General features: G+C 41.8%; 1 protein-coding gene across 1 annotated transcript in view; it reads left to right on the top strand.

Annotated features, from left to right (window-relative positions):
- LOC128251972 (protein toll) overlaps positions 1-25,598 on the top strand; it is a 43,622-nt gene extending 18,024 nt beyond the window's left edge. The window contains exons 2-4 of the mRNA XM_052979269.1: positions 9,373-9,506; positions 20,898-22,159; positions 22,284-25,598. Of these exons, the coding sequence (XP_052835229.1) occupies positions 20,937-22,159; positions 22,284-24,360 (3,300 nt within the window). The 5' untranslated portion in view covers positions 9,373-9,506; positions 20,898-20,936 and the 3' untranslated portion in view covers positions 24,361-25,598. The remainder of the gene's footprint in view (positions 1-9,372; positions 9,507-20,897; positions 22,160-22,283) is intronic.
- Positions 25,599-25,667: the final 69 nt, after the last annotated feature.

Below are 25,667 nucleotides of genomic sequence, written 5' to 3'. Positions count from 1 at the left end.
TTTATTATCAAACGATTTCAATTGGGTTTCAACCAATTAATTTTCATAATGAGCATACAGCCGGGTCGTTTCAAGAGCGACATGCAATTTTAATAATTTTAATTAACCGTCACCGATAGACAGGGCTTAATGTGCCTCGAAAATAAAATAATGAGCCAGACGATAATCGCATAAAGCCGTTTAACTTGTTAATCCTTGCATAAATCTAAATGCCTGAAGGCTTTTAGCCCACTTTGACACTTTTACTCACTGTGCCTGTCACTTGGTTACTTCTACATTTAGACTTGCATATTAAAAACATCATTTTTCATTTCCCCCTAAAAAGAAGGGAGTGAAAATGGGAGGTAGGTGGGTTGCAATCGTAGTTGGTGGTGGGTGAAGTGGGTGAAGGTCGCACGCACATGACGACAGTCATCAGTCAGTTGGTTAACTCGCTCTGGCCCGCTTTTGGCCCACTCTATGAGTTTAAGTGCTTGTTTGAGGTTTACTCGCAGTGTGACCATAATCTGCCACAGACACTTACACACAGCGACGTCAACAGATAAATAAACAAGCGACAGGGACAGACAATCGGCACAAGACAGAGACGGGGCGAGAGAGTGGATACAAGCGATGTCCTGGCACAGCCTGATTAATGATGTTGCGACAATAATTAATTATATGCTTGCATCGGGGGAGTGATGGTGGTGAACGGTGGTTAAGGGCTGGACGGCTTGTAAAGTTGGGGGGGTGTGTCTGTGTGAATGGGGGGAGGGGGTCAGTGCCGGGTTTTAGTGTGGCCGATACCGCAAGTATTTCATTTCATTCGCGCGGCATTTTACATGGCTCGGCGTTGGTAAGCCACAAAAGCCACTAAATGTTGCCTAAGCAATCGCTTTGGTGTGCAGTGGTGTAGGTTGGGGTTTTCTAGGGAGTAATGTAAATTTTTGGATTTTCCAAATTGTAGTTATGTGCAATTTTGTTTACTTCTAATTTATAAAACAAAATAAAGTCATTTTGTTTGTGATTCCTAGATTGAAAGCAAAAAAAATGTTATTTTTTTTAATTCAATGCAATTATGTATTGGAGCAAAAAAATACACAATTTTTAAGACTTTCCTGCTCTATGTTTTTGCCATGGGCCACAATCGTACGTTACAATTTAATGGACTAAGCCCTAATCTTCATTTGGAAAACTGTTCGTATGTGGGTTGGTGGCACGTCAAAATAAATTAGACTCGATTGTTATCCGGCACTCCTTTAGCCACTCAAGTGCTGGCAAAGCTTTGGGGTAGCAATTAAAATGCAATTTAAGATATTTCTGCATATCCCTCGCCTCGGCATTCTTCGTCCGTGTTTTTCGCGTTCATTGCCACCGCGTTTTTCACCGTACTGCTAGTGTGTGAGTGCATGATTTAGACATTTCAATTTGCATGTGTTAACATGCAATGCAAAAAGGATTCGATTCTTATCGCTGCCACATGCCAAAGGCCAAAAAACACTGGCGGGAGCAGTGCCCGAGTCCTGTCTGCAGATCCAGCACTGTTGGCCAATACAGAAAGCACTTTTCTCCACTTTCCTTGCTTCAGTCGAGTCGCGTCGAGGTTTACAATGGTGCAACTTCCATCGCATGCAATGTGCATTCACCCACCCACACACTCCACCCACACAGACATACATACATGTATGTCGCTTGCCTTATACCTCTCCGCAATGTGGAAATTTGAATATCCTGCGGTAATTTCCACTATTTTTAGTACTTTGTTGCCCTTTTGAACTGTCATTACTGCGGCTTACGGAGTTGAATGAGGAAAACGCTGAAAGAGGTGTTGGCAAGAGGTTAAGTGACTGCTTGCTGGGTTTTGGGGTGGTGGTGGCGCATCTTTTCTGGCATTTTCGTTCTTTTCGCCCTTCGTCCTTCCGTTTTCCGCTTTATTATTTCCAAGCCCCCCACAATCCTTTATTTGCATGCGAGCTGAGTTACTTTTTATGGAATCCTGCATAAGCGTCCGGGGTCCTAACGAAAAAACTCCATATATATATAAACATACATTCAGCAGAACTTGGCGAACTCGCATAAGTTTGATGGGGATTTTTGATTACTTCTCAAATGGCTTCCAGCTCCATCAACTGCCCCCCCTCCCCATTCGCTCTAATGCGCAATTAGAGCGCCATTCGTTGATTGAGAAATTAGCCAAGTTTGAGTTGCGTCCGTCAAAAGACCGTTTTCGGTGCGGCCAAAGGACTTATGTGGCATTAAAACGTTCAGAAGCCATTCTTCATTATGCTGGCCAAAAACGGACGACTGCGGACGTGGCCATTGCGTGAGCCTCCATTTTTGCCCGCTTTCCCAAGGATATTTGTGTGCGTGACAATTGTCCGTGGTTGGGCAAAAACTTGGAATTCCAACCTTTCATAGTGTTCTGTTCAGTATGCCATGTGCGCCACATTATGCTGCTGGTACACATACACAAATACTTAATTGAAACTGGACTTGGTGGACATACATAATTTGGAAAATAAATGAAAATAGGATGACAAAACGTTATTTATTTTATAAAATTTCTGTGACCGAAATCCATTTGTGGACATTTTAAAGCTGGCTTCAAATTGATAGCTAAATGGTTTTTTTACCCAAAAAAAATGTATTTATAATTTCTTATAAGAAACTCAAGTTTCAATATACACTCTTCAATATACTTATGTGTTTAGGAAATCCTCTTTTTCGGTGTACTTGTCCCTCAAATTTCCCGCCTCAACGTAATGAAGTTGCGCCTTGGGGTTTCGGGAAAACTGACCAAACTAAGGCTGCTCAACTCGGGCGATTTTCACTCGCACATTAACCCCGAATCAGTTAAAACGCAGCTAGAGCCCTACAAAATTGGCACGTTAAAAGCATATATAAAATGCATGTGTAAACAAGCCCCGAACTCGTGTCCAATTATGGCCGGCACACATGGTGGGGAGGGGGGAAGGATAAAGAGGAGGGAGGGTGGACAAGGAGGAGAAGGACTTGTAGGATGAGGGTCGGAAGCTAAAGCAAACTTTTATCTAAACAAACAGCTCGTTTGGGCCTGGCCAGCTGGATGGGCAGTGAGGCGCGGCATGCTAAAAATAAATGAAGACATTAGCGACGCTCAAATGACATGTTATCGACTTGGAGGGCCAAGCGGGCCAAGTGGTGGCGGACACCGCAATTACCGTTAGCAACACACACTTACACATTGACATGAGTATATGTGTGTGCTAACCTGGATCATAAATAAAGAGCCATAATGGAGGTAACCTTTTCGGGCAAAAACGAAGTGAGAGTAACGCGGCTGTGACTGCGTTTGCCTTTCAGCTTTTATTTCTTTTTTAAACGCGCTTCAGATTCTTGCCAATGATATAGGAACATGCAAACTTCCGGCGGAAGTGCAGGCGTGCGACAGAGACGGAAGACTTTTCCCTCACCAATACACCGACACGAAAAAGCCATTAACACACATATATGTATGGAAAGCACAAACACACACACACACACACAGTCCGGGTAGCGGTTTTTTATGTGTTTGCGATAAATTCTCATTTCGCCGAGCTGCGCTTTTTCGCCGCAATCAGTTGGGTGGAAGCAACATAAATATTTTACCAGTCAGCCAGCCAGTCTGACAGACAGACAACCGGGCAAACAGGCAAAAGGACCAAGAACCAAGGGACACTTGGTCGGAGGAGCAGCAAGGCGATGGCGAAAAGGCCAGCACATAAAGTTACAAAAGTTGCGGCATTTTCAAAATGCAAATTACCATGTGCGAGTTGTTTGGACTCCTTACGCTTCACCCTTCACCCCTTACCCATTACTCCTCTTCTACGCCCCGCTGGCACTCAATCAAGCCACACGAGCCCATCAATTAAAGGTCATTTACATGTCAATGCAGCGGACCGACGGCCAGCAGCAAATAACGAAAACAACAAACCGCAAAGTTTTGCACCCAGCACAACTTCTATGTAATTGAAGCATTTTAGCCCACGTCATTGCTCAGATTTGTATTGCCCTCTGAAGACAGGGGCGTAGAAAAGGGTTTAAAAGAAAAAAAATGAAATATTCGAACTAAATATTTGACAATAATAAGTATTTCAACTTGTTATTAATTTTTAAGAATTGTAAGATGTAAGCTTAAGAATAAAATTTAAATATTTTAAACTAAAAAGAAAATTACAATTATAAAAAAAATGTGTAGGTTTTGCTTTTTAATCAGTAGATAGCTTCCCGCAATGTTGAGATAATATTTTCTACATGTTATGTCAAAATAAGAGACATTTAAGAATATATATAAACAAGAACAAACTATTTTAAGAAACCCTTCTACCTACGCTACTGCCCATAGGCCCTTGCATGTTTATGGTTCCCATTCAGACCCAAGCACCTTTGGTTGGGTGAAAAAGACTTTTGTTACGAAAGTGGATTTGATGTTGCCAAATACTTTGCAGTTTGTAATTTAAACTGCGTTGCAATTTGTTGAGTGAAATGCCCAGTGTGATTATTTTGGTGAGTTTAAGTAGAGGTCTTGGCGTAATTATAAAAAATAAAGTCATTAAAGTCACGAAGGACTATTAAAAATTATGGCTTGTGTGATTTCAGTTTTTACGAAAAGAGAGAGACAGACTTTTTGGTCCAATTATTTAAAATCGCTTTAATTTCCACAAAATTAACACGCAGAGTCCTATCGACCGCTAACGCACAAGCACGGTCCAACAAACGAGCCTTTGTTTCGTCAACATCATAATGTCGCCCGCTGAGTTGCTTCCGCGACAGCGGCTAAAAGTTCCGCCCCCCCCTTTGGGCCATGCCACACACTTCCGGAGCAGCCACCCACTCACTCAGACACCCAGAGTGTACTCTGCTGATTTGCATTTTCGACATTGTTTGGCCCGATGATGACTGCCACGCCTGCGTCTCTGATGGAACCCATTACCACCCAACCACCCATCCACTTGCCATCGACGGCAATTTATGTGTTGCATTGTTTATGACAGATTTATCGCAAGTTAATGACATGCGACCGCTGATTTATGTTGCCAACACAAATATGCCAGCAAAATGACGCGAGGCTGACTGACAAACGCATACTGAATGGCATCAGAATGTCGGGGATCTGGATGCCGTAAGGCGCTAATGAGCACACCTCCAGCGGATCAAAAAGGAATGCATTCCATTTGATCCCCAGTATTGGATGAGTACTGCAGAAGCTGCAAGTGAAATATAAAAGCAGAAATAAAGACTGTTTTCACATTAACACAACTGCAGATAATTTGTTTGTTTTTCTTTATTCCTTCCTGACTTTTGTGTCCTTAAAAAGGGTATTTAAGTTTTAGTCACAAGTTTGTAACAAAAGGAAGATTACAACTGAACTCTTTCTGTGAAGAAATGTCCCATCATGTTATTTTCAAACCTATAACCTATCTCTTACTATTAGTAAAAGAAATAATTTAAGATAGAGCACCTTAACATTATAATATTTAAAGTTATTCTCTATTGAATTAAATTTTTATTGTAACTATAACAAATGTGCTAAGATTATTATTCCAAAACGAATTTGCTCAGATACCTTGCTAGTGATATTAATATAATCAGAAGGGTATTTAACCATTGGGCTTCCAAGATTTAAATTTCTTCATGCAGTTTCTTTTTCTCCTGTTGCCTGGCTGCTGTAATTTTAATAATGAGAAATTGTCAGCGCATAAAATAAAGTCCAGACAACGGCAGCTGACACAACAACCCACAGTAGTGGACCATTAGCAACAGCATCCCACTCTTATTCCTCCACCTTTTCTGCTGCTTTTAATTTAAAGCTTTTGCACATTTACGCGTCAGCTGCCCGTCTTGTTGGTGCTGTCATTGTTGTTGCTCGTATATAATAATAAGTGCGCGGCAAGTCCTCCCTCTTCTTCGTTATTTTCTCCTGGCTTGAACTTCCTTTATGGTCCGGGACATGCAAATATTTATATGCCAGCGCTGAACTTTGTTGATTGCAAAAAAACGGAACGAAACGAAACGAAACGGAACACGAAGAATGGAGTAACAAAAGTGAAAAGATTTTTTTGTATCCTTCAGATATACATTTTTTTCAGTTACGAGAGTCATTTCTTTTTTGAAAGTAAGAAGTAGGTTAAGAGAAACACACAATTTTTTCAAGGCTTTTGTTTGCTTCCTTTGTAAGAATAAGTTTATTTGGGCAAAGGTCAAGAGTAATATACCCGAAAGTGATGTACTCGTATATATACTATGTACATTCGCAAGCACGATCCTTTTCGTGTTGTGAATAATGGCCAAGGCAATTCAAATTCGCTTTTTTGAGGTCAGCCATATATTTCAATTAAAGTTGAACATGCAAAGCATAAAGAATAAAAATACCATCTAGCTGAAGTCAAATAAATTTTTAGTTTGACTCGTGAAATCCGAATCCTCTACAGCTCATCGAGGGTTAATGCTAATAAAAATGATTTATGCGTGTGGAAAATAAAACAAATTCTCGGGCAACTTCCCAGGGAACTTGGTTGTGGTTAATGCGTGTGACTTGCTTCCTGGCCAGCATGGCAATATCGACTTTCCAGTCGTTGAAGAAGGTAATTAACACGCTGCACAACAGCAACACAACAGCAAAACAACCACAACATACACAACACTTAGAACAATGCATAAATCTGCTTTCCTGGTTCAATGCGCCGAACTGCGGTTGGCAAACGTGATTAGAAAAGAAAAACCAAAAGCGAGAGAGCCGCCGTACAAGAACTAGTTTTTTTTTTGCTCTTTTTTTCTACCTTTAACATAATGGGAAATCGAAGCCACAACAAACGGTAAAAGGCAGCCACAACAGTAGAAAGAACTTCAGCTAACCATGTTGGCTTGAATGGCTAGAAAAGAAGAAGCGGGGGAAGCTTAGAAAGTGCTGAACCGAAGCAGGGCAACACTGTGAAATGAATCGTTTCGGCCACATTTAAAAGGCTTTTTCCTCCTCTGCAGACCGGCTAAGGCAGCCAAGCGCGAATTATGCCCACGAAACATGTGTTACAAAGATACAGAGGGAGTTGCAATGCTGAAGTAATTACAAATGCACAGCCATTCTACATTCTAAGTGAGTGGAACAAAAGGCAGAAATTGCTGAAAAACTCATATAAAAGAAGAGAGCCAGAGCCGGAGTTGCATGAATGAAAGACCCAAATGCATACACAAATAAATTAGCAACTAAACAAAAAACAAATGGCAAGCTTGTGGGAGCTGCGATGTAATTATGTAAAAATGCAGGGCGCGTGCATCCCCTCACATATGTTTTTTTTTACTGTGTACATGTGTGCCTGGCAACGTGGCAACACATTTGCACATTTCATTATTTAACAAAAAGAAGACACGGCAGTGGTAGGGCAATAAAAATTGTGTCTGCCTCACTTTTATTAACATCCATTGAGAGCTGCCTGCCCTAAGCAGTGCTCATTATGCCAACATCAACAGAAAAGCTGCAGCAACATCAGCTCCCATCCCAGCGCCATGTCTATTAAAATTAAAATGCGCTCAGCTCTTTTTTTTATAATCTTTCATTCGTAAAGTAAGAGAACCGAAATTGCCACACAAAACGGGCAGAAGGGCAGAAGGGAAGGGGAAACTGGTCTGCCACTTCAGTGATTTTCAATATGAAAATGCACCCAGACAGAGCTGACAGGCGGACATATAGACAGACAGCCGAAAGGGGTTGAGTTGGGGGTTGGGCTGTGTTGAATGCATGTTACCGCATGCTTGGATGAATACGAATGCAGGAGCATTATGTGGCAACAGTCAGGGATTGCGGTTTCCAGCCTATGCAAATTAGCAGATATATATCTGCCATAAACGGGATACAAGCGGATAGTAGATAACTGAGTGCTCACATTTATCGCAGCAATTTAAGGAACTCCACACAATGATTATGCCTTTAAAAGATTTGTGTGCAGTGTAAGAAAAAGTTTTGAACGGTTATTAATTGGCAATAGGTTTATTTTAAAATAAAATATATATGTTAACAGTGTCTATAAAATATAATTGAATTTCGCTTTAAAACCATTGATTTGTTTCTTTTATGAAATTTTAAAGCATATACTTTTTTTTCTTTGTGCATCATTTTAAGCAATTGCAAAATCTCTCGATCTGTGAGAAAAACAGATTGGCATGTGCTGTTTCGATAATCTCTGCTAAACATGCAATTTAAAATGGTGAACAAATCGAAAGACACGACCAGAAGCAAAGCATGGAAAGTCAGATAAATATTTGGGATTCAATCAATTTTGCCCTACTAGGCAAAAAGACAACTGAATTTAAAATTTCTGAGAAGTTGTCAATTTAGATAACTGGCAAATTTGTATGCGGCGAGCAATTAGAACATTTTGGGCCTCAAAATAAAATAATAAAATAACAAACACATACGAAAGCGACAGACAGAGATGAGCTGATGAATTTAGTGAGCCAGAACTGGCCATGCATACAAAATAAACAAAGAAATACAAAGATGTTTTCTTATTTATGGCCGAGTCCCTTGAAATATATTCAAATATGCAGATAAGCCAAATTTACTTCTCTTACCCTTTTTTGCATATGGCAGGCAGGAAAAACCCCAATTACAGGACCAGACCTTTCCCCTTTCGACCCGTCGTCTGTTCGGGGAGAAATTTTGTATTTGTTTGCAATCTGGGCTTAGTTCTTAATTATTTTCTTGAAACTGTTTCGTAACCAAACAAAAATGCTTTTTGCATTTTATTAGATTGGACGAAATGCGAAATGCAAGGCAAATTGAATAATTATATTCTGTATTCTCAAAATTTGAATATTCCATTTTGGAGGGTTTTCGCAACGGTTGCAATGGAGATTCATGTCAAGTTGCAACAACACTCAGTCAAACCAATCCTTTTGGCCGCCTCTTGTCTGCATTATACGCTCTTGACTTGCAAATTGTTTGCGGTTATGGCTTGCATTGCAAATCCTAAGTAACAGCCAGCTTAATTGAATTAAGCAACATTCACATCCAGCCACGCCCTTAAGCGGGCGACATCGCTCATGAATAGGCATTACGTATGCGTTGAAATTTAAGTGGCTTACACACACGTGTCGTGTATACACACACACACACGAAGACACACACTCCACATGGACACGACTTGTTTGCCACTTTTGCATATGTATGACATAATTAGTGTCATAATGACAGCACCCACACTCACACATATGCCGGGCACTTGTCTAGCGAGCTAAAAGTTGAAAAGTCTCTGAAGAAATGGCCCCGCCCTGACAGTCATTTGGAATGCTAATAAGATGCCCTGCATCCTCACCTACATCCTTCCACTTGTTTGCCCCCTCAACTAATTTGCATATTTTTCACGCTTTTTGTTGCAGTAAATTACTTAAAAATACATTAAAAATGTTCAACCGGCTGCAGCTGCATTTGTAGTGGGCGCCAGGATACGAAGGCACTGCGAAAAGGATAATTCATCTTGTTTCTCCACACGACGAGCACAGGTCTGAGCAAGGTATGTGAAAATAAATATTATTACTTCCCTCCTTTCTCTGCTTATAAATATTCATTAAAACATTATAATTTATAATGTCGATCGAGCTTAAGCGGAATATAGAAAAAATTCGTTGGCATCCCTTTATTTATATATCATTAAATATTACATTCATTCAATTAAAACTGTTTTTGTTTAATTTTTTGTTTTGGTTTTCTGTTTAATTGAACATAAAGCAAGCTGCAAATATAAATAAATTGCATTGAATAAATATAGGATACGCCATGGGATATAGAACCAAAAAAATAATATATGAAAACCGCAATTATTTTCATAAATGGGCAGTGCACTAAAAAACTAACAAAAAAACAATAAAAAAAGAGCACACAACACTTCTAAATTTTCAGCACTTTTCCCAAAGAGTTCATAACTTTTATCACTCACTGTCAGCCGCACAACCACAAACACACACACACGGCTTCCTTGGCACTTGTTGTTACTTTTTTATTGCCACCTCTTTCCTTGCTCTCTCCCTCTCCCTCTCGCTTTGCGAAATGCAAAATGCGAAAATGCATTGTGACAGCAATTTTTTTCAAATGTCAACAGGAGGAGAATAAAAAAGTACGTATACGCCACAAACACTTTGTCGTTGGTGTTGCATAAGGAAAAACACTTTTTAAACATTTTCAGCGGCACTTTTATGGGCGTCTAAAACAAACGGGGGCAAAGTGAGCAAAAAATGGCTGAAAAGCTTTACGCGATGGTGGCAACTATTAATACACTTCTGTTTCTAGTAGATGTGGGTGCGTGAGGCAGGACTTACAGTTAAAAAAATGTATTACAAACTATTACTAACCTATTTCCGATTATCCAGCTAGAAAAGCCTTTTTGTAATGCACATATTATAACTTCTTAACAACTTTTCCCAACACAGCCTCACGCGCTCATCTCTAAAACCAAATCCACTACCCCCAATTGTCATCCCAAAAACAACAGAAAGAAAACACTGCCCCGAGCAGTATGCAACACTCTAGCAATATATGCTCGCTTGAATATATATCTTTTTAGTTTTCTAGTTTAGCTGCAGTTGTCCTCTTTTTTTAGCGCTTGCAAAATTGTAGTTCTCCAAACTGGCAGACAAATTATGCGTTAAGGGTTCATCCCTGCGGCTCAAAGAGCTAAAGAATTTAATTAAATTTGCACAAAGTTAGCAGTGGGCAGGAAAAACACAACTGACAACACCAAAACCGGCAACAGCCGATAAAAAATTGGTTAAAAGTGTTTAAATTTTGCACATGGTTTTCAATTTGACGCGCTCCTTGAAAACGCCAGCTTTAGAGAACACTTAATTGGTTTTTCACCAGACTACAACTACAGCAACGACAACGACCACGGCTGCTGACCGCAAATTAAAATAAAAGCATTGGCCGATACATCCAAACACCAATCTCGAATTCCGCCCAGCTGAAGAATAAGCAAAGCGGCTATACAAAATGTAAATTGCATTTGCCCCATCGTGGCAATGGACAAACACAATGTTCGACGGTTTATTTGACTTTATGCAAATTGATTGCATAAATAATTTATGATTAAGGATCGGGCAATAATTTGCCAATTTAAATGCACAATTAGTTTAATTGATGCGCTGTCACGCCTACTAAAAATAAAAAAGAAATCAGCATATACAACATACCCGTCAACTAGCTGCAATCCGAGCGAAACAAACTCGACAAACAGCGACTCTGTATTTGACAAATAAATAATAAAATGTTTATTTCCATTTCGATAATGTTGCCATGTTGACAGACGGGGCCAGTACATAATTATGCAAAATTCAGCGCCATCGCAAATAAATAAATAAAATAAAGTTCCAAACAAGCGACTGCAATTAAAATTAAAAATTAACAAAATATTTTTCCCAGCATTATAATCGCACACACTCAGACAGGCACACACGCAAATTAACACCCGCGCATGGATGGCATCGAGTTAAAGCTCATTAAATTTGCATTTGCATATGAAATGCATAGTTTCAACACCTCTTTCGCCCCTGCTCGGCCGAAAAATCGCATCTGCCCTTCTTAGCCAGAAAATATTTTAACGAAAACCCAATTTATACAGCCAAGCGGGCCAGGATGGTTGCTCCTGATGATGTTGGTCCTGCAACTGAAATATTTTCTATTTGCTGCTGCCGAATGCGAAATATGTAAATGTACAAATTTCATGTGAATTACCATCAAATTATTTTTTGTTGGTTTTTCACGTCATTCCGGCTAAAATTTGCAGCCAACAATTATGCAAAATATTTGTGTGCTTATGGCAGCAGCTGGTGCAAATGTTAAAGTCTAATTAAAAGGAAATATCCAGCCGGAACTTGTCATAATAAATGGTTTTATGTCTGGGATTATGTTGTAGTTCTAGAAAAATAACATAATTCCCTGAATATTTACAATAATTTAATTCCAGAGAAGATTGAGGGAGTTACCCTTTCGACCTTTAGTGTACCACTATCTGTGCGTTCATCAGAACTTTTTATTTACTTATTTTCATTATGCAGTTTTCACCGACTCTGGCTTTTCCCATGGTCCGTTCATTACGTTGCGAGTGTTGGTCACAAACGTTGCGCATAAAGTGCACTTTACGAATTCGCGCATTTTTATGACAAGATTTCAGCTTTTCATTTTGATTTCGTTGTCATTTGAAACCAAAAGGCCACGCAACCAACATCGCACCCCCCTCCATCCTCCTATTAAGGCTGTAACGAAATTTTTTATTTACTTTCTTTTATTTGTACTTTGATTTAATGGCCATAAAAGTGGAGGGCGAAGGAGCAAAGTGAACGCGCGTGCATAAAAAACACAGGACATGCTGTGAATTTTAATACAACGCTGCGTATACGTAATGATTTCACTTGCTCGTCGCCATTTTGATTTTTCATTTGGCCAACAACTGTTGTTGCCATAACTACCACCACTTTCCACCGACTGCTGACTTTAATTCTCCCATTTTTTGTTCTTGCAATTGAAACATGGAATTGCATTTATTGTTTGCGGTAACAATGCAAACAAATGCACGCACTGGGAGAACTGGGTCCTGCTGACAGGGTCCTGGAAAATTGCCTTCTGACACCAAAAAGTAGGCTGAGATTTTTGATTTATCACCACAATACCACTCCCACCGCACGTGTGTGCGTGTGTGCGTGAGGCCATCGGCATATAAATACTTATGTACATAAATTGAAATGAAGTGCCAGGCACTTTTGTGACCGTTTCAGAGATTTTAATCTTTATTTATCGCCACTGCGGCTGGCATTGTCCTCAGGGCTCATCCTGCGCATTCGCGGCTATTGGTGAATTTATGTTAAGCAGTCATCCCTCTCTCGTTTTCCCCCTTTGGCCAGCTTTTTCTGATAAATGTTAATGGCTCTATAAGCTCGTGTGAAGCATAAATCAACACATACTTCCATTTTAAATGTTAATCAAAGCGAGACCAAAATCTATCAATATTTATACATATTTAATGCTTAGCCCCAGAGGCCAGCGACAAAAAAAAAAACCCCGAAAATGGACCATATAACAATAAACAACCAAAATCAGAATGAGCACACCAAAAAACGCCCAAATCGTATGGCTTTGAGCTGACAATGAAGGACAATCAATACTTTTTTTCTGGCCGCTGCAAAACCAAGTCGGACATTCATCGGATGTGGTGACGGTTTGTCTGTGTGCAGCCATTGCATAAAGCAATCTGTGCAAATATACACACGAAATTTTCATTTTACAAATAAATATTTCATTGGGATTAAGCCTGTCGGAGATAACTATATTCACATGGAGTGATTTGGTTTTTGTGTCTGCAATACGGAAGCGTTACGCGGAAATATGTTGTGGACTAGGTCTCATTTAGTTCACCAAAACTGTATTACTTACGCAAACCAAAAATTTTGTTTAAATCGGAAAAAAATGTAATGAAAAGGGTATCACATAAAAAAGGTAAATTTTAAAGTATTCAGTTTTTTAATCAACTTCAGCTGTTATGCATTAAATAGGTCCATAAGGTCATATAACATTTTTTTAATGTAGTAATAACTACGCTTCAGTTAAGTTGCCATAAATAACGTTTGGTTTAATTGATTTGACCTAAAGCAATAGATTCTTGTTCTGTACCCTTCTCTATGGTCTGCACTACTTACTATGCATATCGCCAAACCATTTCCGCGAGAAAGTGTTAAAGTTTTCCGACGACAAGCTAAAGTGTCTTAATTATCGATGCATTTGTAGGTTTTCCTTCTGCTGCCAAAATATAATGGCCCCCATTGAACTTAAGCGAGCAAACACCCCGACCAAAAGGCACAATAACAACAGCCTAAATGGGCAACAAACAGCAGGGTCGTGTGCGTTTATTTATAACAAGCGCAAAATGTGCACAATTATCGCTATATATGGCATCGGACCTATGAAGGGGATTCTGCCGCCATAATCATGGCGAGCGAGCATGCCATTTAAGGCCCCAGAACTTTAAACGTGACTCACATTTCAAAAAGGGATCTGGGGAGTGTGCGGGTTATGGAGACTGCGACTGGTTGGCGAATTAAGCTGCATACAATAAAACAAAGCGCAAATTATGAGGGCCGGCAGTGGACAGGACAGCGAACAGCGAACTGCAAACAGAGGACAGACGACAGGGGCTGAATAAATAGAAATCAAGAAAGCATAAAAATGCCCAGCGACGATGTAGACAAAGCGAAAGCCGTCGTTTTTGAATGCAGCGGTACGAAAAATTAAGTAGTTGGGTAAAACGTAGAACCTGTCCCTCGATTCCCACTCCCCACAATCCCCAAAGATTAAAGACAGCCCCAAGAATGAGAAGCTCCTGCATCGTTGGTAATTGAAGTGTACGCGTGCGTCCCCTGGCAATCGGACTTGGCCACACTTGGCGGCTTGTCGGTGGGTTGGCCAGCATTATTATGCTGTATTATTTACAATATGAGGGTCTCGTTTCCATAGCATAGCCTTCCATAAAATGCTGTTTCAATGAACGCTGGCCGAGCGTGCAATGGACGACATTTTCATTTCATTTACGATGCCAGCGGCTCAAGGAGGTGAAGCCAAATTGAATGCGGTCTGGTATGGACTGTACTGGACTGGGTGTCTATTATTTTATTTCTATTCTCCCGGCAGCCAGTCGTCGGCGGTGGAAAATGAGGAGCTGAGGCGCTGAGGAGCTGAGCAACCAGCACCCATTCCAACCCGTCGAGTTGTTTATTTATGTGATGGACTGTGCGTGTGTGGAAGTTGCAGATAAATTTACTTAGCCGCCCGAGGAGAGCGCTCTAGTTGAGCAACTCCGGAGCTTAAGGAAATGACAAGTTGCAAGAGTGGAAGAGTGGACTTGGCCGGGGAGATTGATGGTAGCTGAAGCTAGCGGAGAAGATGTGCCACCTCTGTGCTCCCACACAGAAAGAAAGCGGATATCACCTCTTAAGGTCACTATTTTTAACTACAAAATGTTTTGCACAATAAATAAAAAAATAATTTTATTTAAAAAACAATTTTTATTGAAATCTTTTAAAAGTAATTCAATATCTAAATAGTTTTTGATTGTTATTGATCTTTTATCACAAAATGAAATATATCCAAATTTAAATATATCCAATATCAAACTGATATAATCAAGAAAATCAATTTAGCATATTTAATTTTTTGTCTGTATGCTCTTGAGCTTGTTTGCACTGCGTCATCGCCCAGCGAGTGGAAATCAATTTACGTTAAATGTTTGCCCATCCACCGAATCTAAACACGGCTGTCCACATCAACCTGGGCTGACAGGATGTGCGCTAAGTGAGCCAAGGAGCTGCGGGGATTGGCGACTTTGAGGGAGGAGCACTCGACCGCAGAGTAACCATTTGAGTGACTTTGGGCTGGGCCTTGGATGAGATCGGGGGACGACCGCCAGAGTAAACAATCGGCCACTGGCGCTCCTGCGTTTTCTGCTACGGCAGCAAACAACTGGCTTGTGCTGTGCACCAATATCATCATCATCGTCATCATCGACCTGGCCAACAATGGGGCCTATTAAACTTGAATGCTTCACGCATGCTTACTGGTTCTTTTGCCTTAAGTAGTTTTTCCCCCCACTCTGTATGCCCTTGCCTTTTCCATGGGCTCAACAAGTTTCTGCATTTGTCTCGGGCACGAGCGCACTATGCTAAAAACTTTGCGAAAAACTTTGGACGACAACATGATTAACAGACAAATGACATTACAAAGCCTTTCACTTGGCGACTTCTCCCCACTTTGGCAGAAAAGCAGCAGAAAAAAGGGGAAAAAACTGCTGCAATCGCTTGAGCAGCCTCAGCCTTTCCACTTCCCAGACAATGAGCTGGCTTTCAACGAGATCTGGAGAGGCCCAGGCCCTTCGCGAATATATATAGGATGATGTGTGGGGGAGGAAGGCGCAAATCAGGTCTTAACCCCTTTTCTTTCATCTGCTTAGCTGTCTGCTGTCTGCCGTCTGCTGCTGTAACTTGAACTTTCAGTGAGCCGTGCAGCTGGCAAGAGTAATGAGCGAGCGAGTATCTTATGGATTTGTCGCTGACTTTGAAGTTGGATTTTTGTTCCATCGTCACGTCTTCTGAAAAGTTGAGCTCTGCTGATGCATTTACTAATAGAAATTTTAAATTTAAATGCCAGCATTTCTTGCACTCACCCACCTCGCATCTCGTCTCTCGCCTTGCGCCTTCCTTGCACTTGAGCAACTCGCCCAGCCGGCGGCGGTTTGCACTTAACGCAAAAGGCGTTAAAGCTTAAGCAGCTTCGAGATATTTTCAATTCACTGCGACTCAAGCACTTTCCAGTTCGAGTCTCTTCTGCCGCTGGAATTTTGATGCGCCTTGGCGAGAATTCTGCAGAAAGTGTAAGCCATAAATAATGAAAGCGGACTTAATGTATTCATCTGAAGATTTCTTAACATTGCTATGTTGGTGCATAATTAGCAGGAGCAGCGATTCGAGGAAGCTGTTCTACATTTATCACTGATTTTCATTGGGGACAAAGAATTAAATATTAGAATTAGTTCCGTGAACCACAGCTTTATTTCTCTATTTTCCTAGAAATAGTATACATTTATGAACTAGTCATCCATTTAAATATTTATGTTTGTTCATTTTTATTGCGCTTTTATAAGCCATTTACTCAAGATGTTGTTATAGTTCTCCCCATTCATACCCATTAGAATGTTGGTGTTTTCTTCTGCTATTGTTAATATTTCCTGAGTTTTTATAAGCCATTTATGCAAGATGTTTTTATACTATTGCAGTGCTGAGTTCTCACATGCAACTGTTTTTGGCAGACAGACGGTGCCACATTGCCAATTACATATATATTGAACAGTTTCCAATTTTCCGATATTAAGACCCGCTTAGAGAATCTTCACATGCCGCCCCCAACACATCTTGAGATGGAGAACACAGATGTTTACTTAAAGCTTCGGTTTGGCAATACATTGGCCCATCTGGCTGGCTATATAAACATGTCTTGGCTGCCTGCTCACCAAAGTGTTAGAGGCGATGCCTGTAAAACCAGAAACATGGGTCCAAAAGACTCGCAAAAGTTTTTGGGGGAATTGAAATCCTTTGGCAAACAACCGAGCAGCCGCGCACACACACGTCTTGAAAAGGGGGAAAATGAAACATTGCCAGTAGTGCAGAGCGATACAAAAACCGCACTTGGCCAGACTTTCTGTTTCCTAGGAGCTGGGAAATGGGAAATGGAAAATGGTCGAACGACCCTCCCTCTTTCTCCTCAACGAGTGTACTTCACATGCGTGTAAGAACTTTTCTGAAGCATTTGTAAGTTTTTAATAAGAAATTGTTAAACAACTTGTTCAGTGCTTTTTTCTACTACTACTCTTTAGGAGCTGCAGAAGTTGCTGCCGCTTGGCAGAAATTGTAGTAATTAGTCATGTTGATTGATGATCGGGAGCTGAATGTGTGTGTGTGTGTGTGTGTGTGTGTGTGTGTGTGTCTCTTGATATTGCGTTCTTGTATGGCAAAAATTAATTTAAAGGGCGCACAATATGTCAACGCCATTTAAACACTTTGGCATTTGCCGTAATCCCGACAGTCGAGCATTAAGAAAACTTAACCATTAAATAAGTGCTTGTTGCAGGCATCCGAAAGCCAATTTTCCAAGAGCACGCTGCGGGCGCTACGACTATTAAACGTCAGAAAAGCACACACACATTCAACTTTACACAGAAAGAAATTTGGATACGAAATGAGACTTTTGTTCATATAAACAATATCTTAAAGATTATCAAATCTATACTTTTTAAAAGAAAAGAAGTAGAAACGATATGATAAATATTATTTTGATATCTTTAAGATTATCAAATCTATTCTTTTTAATATAACATTTATAAAGTAGTATTAAATTTTGTTTTATTATATTACATATTACATTTTATATTTATATATTTTCAGTTTTAAATAAGATCAGAATGTTAATTATTATTTTATTTGATCGCCCTAGTCATATAAGCTTGATACTGTATCCCAATTTTTTTTGTGTGTAACCATGTGAGTGGTTCCTCGGGTTTTGCTCGGGAAGGCTTACATTGTGTACTACTCTACTCCTTGGGTGAGCAATAAAAATCCAAGGTAGAAGCAAGGAGCTTCCTGGGGCTCCCACAACCTCATCATGCCATGCCTGCGGTTGTAATTTAGTGTGCCTAATGAATTTAGTACCGTTACATACCGGAAGCGAGCATGTGAGTGCAAAAATGCGCACTCAACTGGAATGTCTGTGAATCTCCATGTCTGTATGAGTTTAAAAGTGGGTGTGGTGGTGGTGTGTGAGTGTGTGTGTGTGTGGCTACGTTCTGGTATTGGGGTTTGCCCCAGTATCCTGTGAAAATGTGTGAAAAATCTGCGCTCTGGCAAAACTTCGTTAACCTTTATTAACGACACGGAGCGTCTAATTAAACAAGACAAAATTTTAAATCGAGCGTAACGCTGGCGAAGGTGGGTTCATAATTTGCCGACATGTGTGTGTGAAATGAGCAATTATTTTTAATTGCCTGGCGGGATTAAATTGGGTGCCAGGGCAGGATCCAATTAATTGGCAGGTCTCAACACAAAACTTGGCCGAGCAGCAAAGGCAACACTTCTAGCTTGAATGAACAGAGTAAATGTTGGTGTTCCAACTGGAGGGTTCCGCTCGAGGCGAGATGTCAACAAACGGGTCCCGATTCGCCCTAGATTAGATTGCATAAACAAAACGCGCTCGGGACATCAATGCGGATTGAACGAGCCAGGTTCCAGATCGTTGCTGGATATTTACACTGCCAGCGTGGCATAAAAGCGAAAAGTAATTTTCCTAAGTGAATATAAATGTTTAAAATCTTGCCAAGAAAAGCTGGCAAGACGGCAACAGCAACAATAGCAAACTGGCTGGCTGACTTGGCCAAGAAATTTAAAAGGCAAAACACTATGGACGGAGGTAGTGGCTCAGTGGGACGAGGCTGCACTCATTGGGTGAAAAGTGCTTAAATTTTAATGCGAAATTGAAGTTGGCCAGAGGGGTAAGCCTGTGCATCGTTCCAAAAACAAGGTGTTGAATTCGGACCACTGGTCCAACAAAGAAAAGCCTGTCTAGGCTGGCATCTAATAGCTTAGATGTCGACATCTATATCTGCAAACACTTAGCTCACTCAATGCCTTCAATTTGCAATAACTATTATCATAAGCATTCAACAATATTTTGATAGCCAAACACTTTTCCAAAAACAAAAACAAATAACCTGTCTTTCCGTTTTTCAATCAAAGTTTCTCATAGAACTCATAAAATTGTGAACATTTAAAGTAGCCAGCAGAGGCAGAATTTTCGGTTGGCCAAAACGCAAAATAAGTGGATGGGATGTGGGGTATAAATCAATATAATCTTTGCAGCCAGGGGCCACACGACAAATTTCATCATTGTTCGGTCCTAATTAATGAGGAAAAGTCACCAATTTGAAAATCAAATTACGGCGCGCATAATTAAATTGCCTTATCAAAATTTCATTCAAAAGAGTCTGTCAGAAGGCCGGGGTAAAACACGAGACTTTTTCTTCGCCAGCAAGGGACAGTTGACAGTAAATGCAATATGGCCTAAAGTTGCCGTTTTTGAGGAACGACAGCTAGAAGGCCAAAAACTTTTAATTGAATTCCTTTCAAATTGTTCGTAATGGGCACAATTAAATTGTCACCATCAGATTGAGAGGGCTTCCAATGAGGAGCTCAGCGACTCAAGTTCTTGAGAGCTTTGGCAAAAATCTCGTATTATGCAGCACTCGAGCGCATGACAAATTCATTAAATGCACAAAGACCGTAAAGTGCCCCACCGTCCACACGGAGGAGCAACAGGAAGTGGGGAAGGACACGAAATGGACCAAGGAGGGCCAGGAGCAAGAACAAGAAGAGCGTTTTACAAAATTTTATACACTCCCAGACCGTAATTACACCGCACAGCAAAGAGGGTGGCCGGTAGCCTGGCCGAGATTACAGGGTATTCGGGGGAGGAACAGTAGTTGGGCGTGGTTTCGAGGTGAGCCAACCATGAAATGCAACATGGCCCAGGAAGCTAGCGAAAAGGATGTGTGTGTGTGTGTGTGTGTGTGTGTGTGAGCTCGTGCCATGCTTTTGCTGTTGCTGTTGCTTTTGCCACTACTATAGGTGTCGCCGTGCTTTGTTTGTGTGCGTGTGTCCTTTTTTGGCCCAGGAGTCGGTATTTTCCGCCCCGTAACGTCCACATTTAAATTGAATTCAATTTTCGCCATGGCCATACACACGGCGTATGCGTGCTGCTAATGAAATATTTTGAACGGGCTGTCAAAAATTCTGACTCGCGCTTAATTAACTGTCCCTGATTAAGCCGCTTTCAAAGGACTTTACGCACCGTCGTGTAATGAGCACATTTGCCAGGCTTATTCCATCAAGGAATGGCAAATGTTTGTATTCAGTTTTACTTTACTACCATATAATTACGTAAAAGTTGGCATCGCCTCCAAGTCGCAGCCTTTCATTATATTTCCAAAATTTGTTTACAGCTTGTCATTAAGATAATGATAAATGCGCTGCTATCCGCCACAAGTTGTATTTCAAAGTCCACGGTTATTTGCTACAGAGCTTACACTATAAAAAATAATAATAAATAAATAATTAGAGAGATTTTAAGATTATTTATTTCTCTAAAAGTAATAAATAAAAAAACAATATAATAATATCTTATTTTGTAATTTAGGCTGGAAAAAAAATATACAACTTAATTTTATTTATTTTAATTACGACTTAGTGTATGTTTTTGTCCCAAATAGGTTAAGTCAAGTTTTTAACAATCCTTTTTAATTCTCTTTTATTTATGTTTCTTGCAGACTTAAGAAAAAGGAGTAGGAGCAAAGAAGTTGGCCATCATGAGGCGACTTAAAATGGCTTCCGAGTGGGCGGCGCTACTGTTGATCCTGCAACTATTCCGGTGGCCAGGAAGTGAGGCGTCCTTCGGTCGGGATGCGTGCAACGAGATGAGCATCGACGGACTCTGTCAGTGTGCACCCATCATGTCGGAATACGAGATCATATGCCCAGCGTATGCCGAAAACCCCATTTTCAAGCTCACCATCCAGCCGAGCAATGACTATGTGCAGATTGTGTGCAATCTGACGGATACCACGGACTACCAGCAGTTGCCAAAGAAGGTGCGGATCGGCGAGGTCGATCGGGTGCAGATGCGAAGGTGTATGTTGCCCGGCCACACGCCTATTGCCAGTATTCTGGACTATCTGGGCATAGTCTCGCCCAAGACGCTGATCTTCGAGAGCGACAACCTGGGCATGAACATCACGAGGCAGCACTTGGACCGGCTGCACAGCCTCAAGCGTTTCCGGTTCACCGCCCGTCGACCCACTCACATTCCCGGCAACCTACTTACCGACATGCGGAACCTGAGTCACCTGGAACTGAGGGCGAACATTGCCGAGATGCCGATGCACCTGTTTGATGACCTGGAGAGCCTCGAGTCCATCGAATTCGGCAGCAATCAGCTGAAGCAAATGCCGCGCGGAATATTCGGCAAGATGCCCAAGTTGAAGCACTTGAATTTGTGGAGCAATCAGCTGCACAACCTCACAAAGCACGATTTCGAGGGCGCCAGCTCTGTGTTGGGCATAGATATTCATGACAATGGAATCGAACTGCTGCCGCATGATGTGTTTGCCCATCTCACGAATCTCACGGAGATCAACCTGAGCGCCAATCTCTTCCGTTCACTGCCCGAGGGCCTCTTCGAGCACAATAAACATCTGAATGAAGTGCGACTGATGAACAACCGTGTGCCTCTGGCCACTCTGCCGTCGCGCCTGTTCGCCAACCAGCCGGAACTGAAGGTCCTGCGGCTGAGGTGCTATTTGGAAACACTGCCGGGCGATCTTCTCGAGCATTCCACACAGATCACCAACATCTCACTCGGTGACAATCTGCTCAGCACACTGCCGGCCACTTTGCTGGAACATCAGGTCAACCTTCTCAGCTTGGACTTGAGCAACAACAGGCTAACAGATCTGCCGGATTCGCTTTTCGAACATACCACCAATCTGTCGGATCTGCGGTTAGAGGACAATCTACTCACCGAAATAAGCAGGTAAATAATAAATAAAATACTTTAATTTAATACACATTTATTAACTTTTCCATTACAATATATTTCGATTTCTGCATGTGTTTTTCTTCAAAACCTAATCAATTTTCCTTTAATTTAATTACAGCAAACTTTTCAGTCATTTGGGCAAACTGGAGACCCTCTATATGAGCAGAAATCGGCTGCGCACCATCGATTCTAGAGCCTTTCTTGGTACCATTGGCATGCGGCATCTGCATCTGGATCACAACGATCTTGACCTGCAACAACCGCTGCTGGGCAGCATTATTCAGGGCCAAATCAACTCCCCATTTAGCAATATGCCTGATCTACTCACTCTCAATCTGCGCAACAACTCGATTATATTTGTCTACTTTGACTGGAAATTCGTGATGGTGCAGTTGAGGGATTTGGACCTGAGTTACAACAACATCAGCACGCTGGAGTACGAGGATCTGCAGTTCCTTTCGAGAAACAGGTTGCACGTCAACATGACGCACAATAAGATACGCCGGATCACACTGCCCGAGCAGCTTGGTGTAACCGACAACTGGGATCCCAATCTGGTGCATGTGGATCTCAACGACAATCCCCTTAACTGCTCCTGCTCGATCTACTGGTTTGTCCAGCTGGTGAGGGGTGCCATTACGCCGGAATATGCCAAGCAGTTTAAGTTCCAGACTGATCGACTGTACTGCAGTGAGCCTAATGCCCTTCAGCACATTCCAGTGCGCCGGGTAGATCCTCGCAAGCTCATTTGTCCGCTGGACTACTCCAATGATCCGCGAGAGCGCCAGTGCCCACTGGGCTGCTTCTGCTGGGTGCGTCCCTTCGACAACGCTTTGGTGGTGGAGTGCAACAATGGCAACCTCACCCATGTTCCTCGCCTGCCCAATCTGCCCCCTAACCTGCAGTTGATGGAGCTCCATCTGGAGAACAACACACTGGTCACTATGCCTCCTGCCAACACTCGAGGCTATGAGAAGGTAACCAGTCTGCATCTGTCTGGCAATAATCTCACCCACATCGATGTGGATCATCTGCCGCGCAATCTTTCGCACCTGGACGTTAGTTGGAATCATCTACAAACGCTAAACGACTCAACGCTCGGCTTCCTCAATCGCACCATGAAGTCGCGCTCGATGAAGCTGTCCGGCAATCCGTGGATCTGCAACTGTGACGCCAGACCGCTGCTGCTCTTCACCCAAGACAATTTCGAGCGGATCGAGGATCGCAACGAGATGCTGTGCATGAACGCCGAGATGCCCACACGGATGGTGGAGTTGACCACCAACGACATTTGTCCGGAGGAGAAGGGCGTGTTCATAGCCCTGGCCGTTGTGATTGCCCTGGCTGGTCTGCTGGCCGGTTTCACGGCCGCCCTGTACTACAAATACCAGATGGAGATCAAGATCTGGCTGTACGCGCACAACATACTGCTGTGGCTGGTCACGGAGGAGGAGCTGGACAAGGACAAGAAGTTCGACGCCTTCATTTCATACTCGCACAAGGACCAGAGCTTTATCGAGGACTATCTGGTGCCGCAGCTGGAGCATGGTCCGCAGAAATTCCAGCTCTGTGTGCACGAACGCGACTGGCTGGTGGGCAGTCACATCACGGAGAACATTATGCGTTCCGTGGCGGAGTCGCGGCGCACCATTATCGTGCTCAGCCAAAACTTTATCAAATCGGAGTGGGCACGGCTGGAGTTCAAGGCGGCGCATAGGTCGGCGTTGAACGAGGGACGCTCCCGCGTCATTGTGATCATCTACTCGGACATCGGCGATGTGGAGAAGCTGGACGACGAGCTGAAGGCCTACCTGAAGATGAACACCTACCTGAAGTGGGGCGATCCGTGGTTCTGGGATAAGCTGCGATATGCCCTGCCCCATCGCCGGCCCATTGGCAACATTGGCAACGGAGCGCTGGTCAAGACGGCGCTGAAGGGCTCAACGGACGACAAGCTGGAGCTGATTAAACCGTCGCCGGTGACGCCGCCGCTGACCACGCCGCCGGCGGAGGCCACCAAGAATCCGCTGGTGGCGCAGCTGAATGGCGTCACCCCGCATCCGGCAATCATGATTGCCAACGGCAAGAACGGACTGACGAATCTGTACACACCCAATGGCAAGTCGCACCACGGTAATGGCCACATCAACGGCGCCTTCATCATCAACACGAATGCCAAACAGAGCGATGTATAGGACTGGGAGAAGGCGGAGCTATTCCAGTTCGATCCCGACGATGAGCTATTGTTCCGTTAAAAAGAAACCAAACCCCATACCCCAAACCCCGCATCCACTGCCACTGACGAGGCGGAGAAAAGACCCAGCTGAATGTAAAAAGTCTAGAGAATATTATCGATTTCCTCGTGTTTGGTCAAGTTAGAATCGCCCCTTTCTAGGTTTAATTATCTTGCGCTTGTAGGAGCTCCAGGAAAAGTTAATGAAAATTTCCATTTTCAATATTTCATGTGGCCTTTGTTAAAGAAAAATGAAAAATTAATATATTAGTTCGAGGACGAAAGAAAGGAAACACAAGCTAGTTTTACCACATCACTCTGTTTTAAGTGTTATATGTAAGTTTAGCCTAGACCCTGTGCAGACTCTTGTAGACATACAAATCTCATTTATTTAGTAATTATTTGTACATTAGGATTACTGTAAGCTGCCGCAAAACAAAACAAACTAAGAATGAGCTCAATGCCTGAAAAACTTTTTGAAATGGCCACTTTTAATTTTACATATTTTATTTTTGAACCGAATCTCAAGCGAACGGGAATCTGAGTTTTGAACAAATCGAGCTTTATTTCGAACTACCTACTTATTATTTGTTATAACGCAACCTACAACTAAGTACCCACATGCAATACACATATGACGTATCCAAATAGTAGTATAAACTCTGTAATTGTGAACAAACGAAACAAAAGCAGCCGTAATGAAATACAAATTGCCTTCTTTGTATGTATGTATGTATGCTAGATATGTAGAGCCTAAGGAACGAACCCATATTCGATTGCCTACGCACCCAATCTCTCTCTGTACATATGCTGAATAAGAATTTCTGTACTTTTCCAAAACGTATCGCACCAGATTTCCTACTCACAACTATCACGAATATCAATTGTAATCTCACGCCCATTTAAACGACGCTATATAAATAAGTACAGGCAGAATTAAATGGACAAACATTATCACGTCATCTACAAAACAATTAGGTTAGCCCTTCAAACAGAATATCGTCTATGATACGTAAATGTAATTAAGCTAAAGTATGTGTATATCGTGTAAGCTATAGATTGTCTCTAATATGTAATACCTAAGGTACCTACAAATTTACGCAGACACACTCATCTACTCTGTATGCAAATGAGTAAATTAAATCTAATTGTATATGAAAAACACATACAACGCAAATAAAATATATTTTAAAAATTTAATTCGTTGACGTTTCTTTAATAATTATACTGAAAGGTAATTTTTAAAAACCACCACCTATGAAACAAGTT

The sequence above is a fragment of the Drosophila gunungcola genome, chromosome 3R, assembly GCF_025200985.1.
Source record: "Drosophila gunungcola strain Sukarami chromosome 3R, Dgunungcola_SK_2, whole genome shotgun sequence".
Classification (NCBI taxonomy): Eukaryota; Metazoa; Arthropoda; class Insecta; order Diptera; family Drosophilidae; genus Drosophila; species Drosophila gunungcola.
The sequence above is the reverse complement of the archived record's forward strand: the minus strand, read 5'-3'. Positions and strand labels throughout refer to the sequence as shown.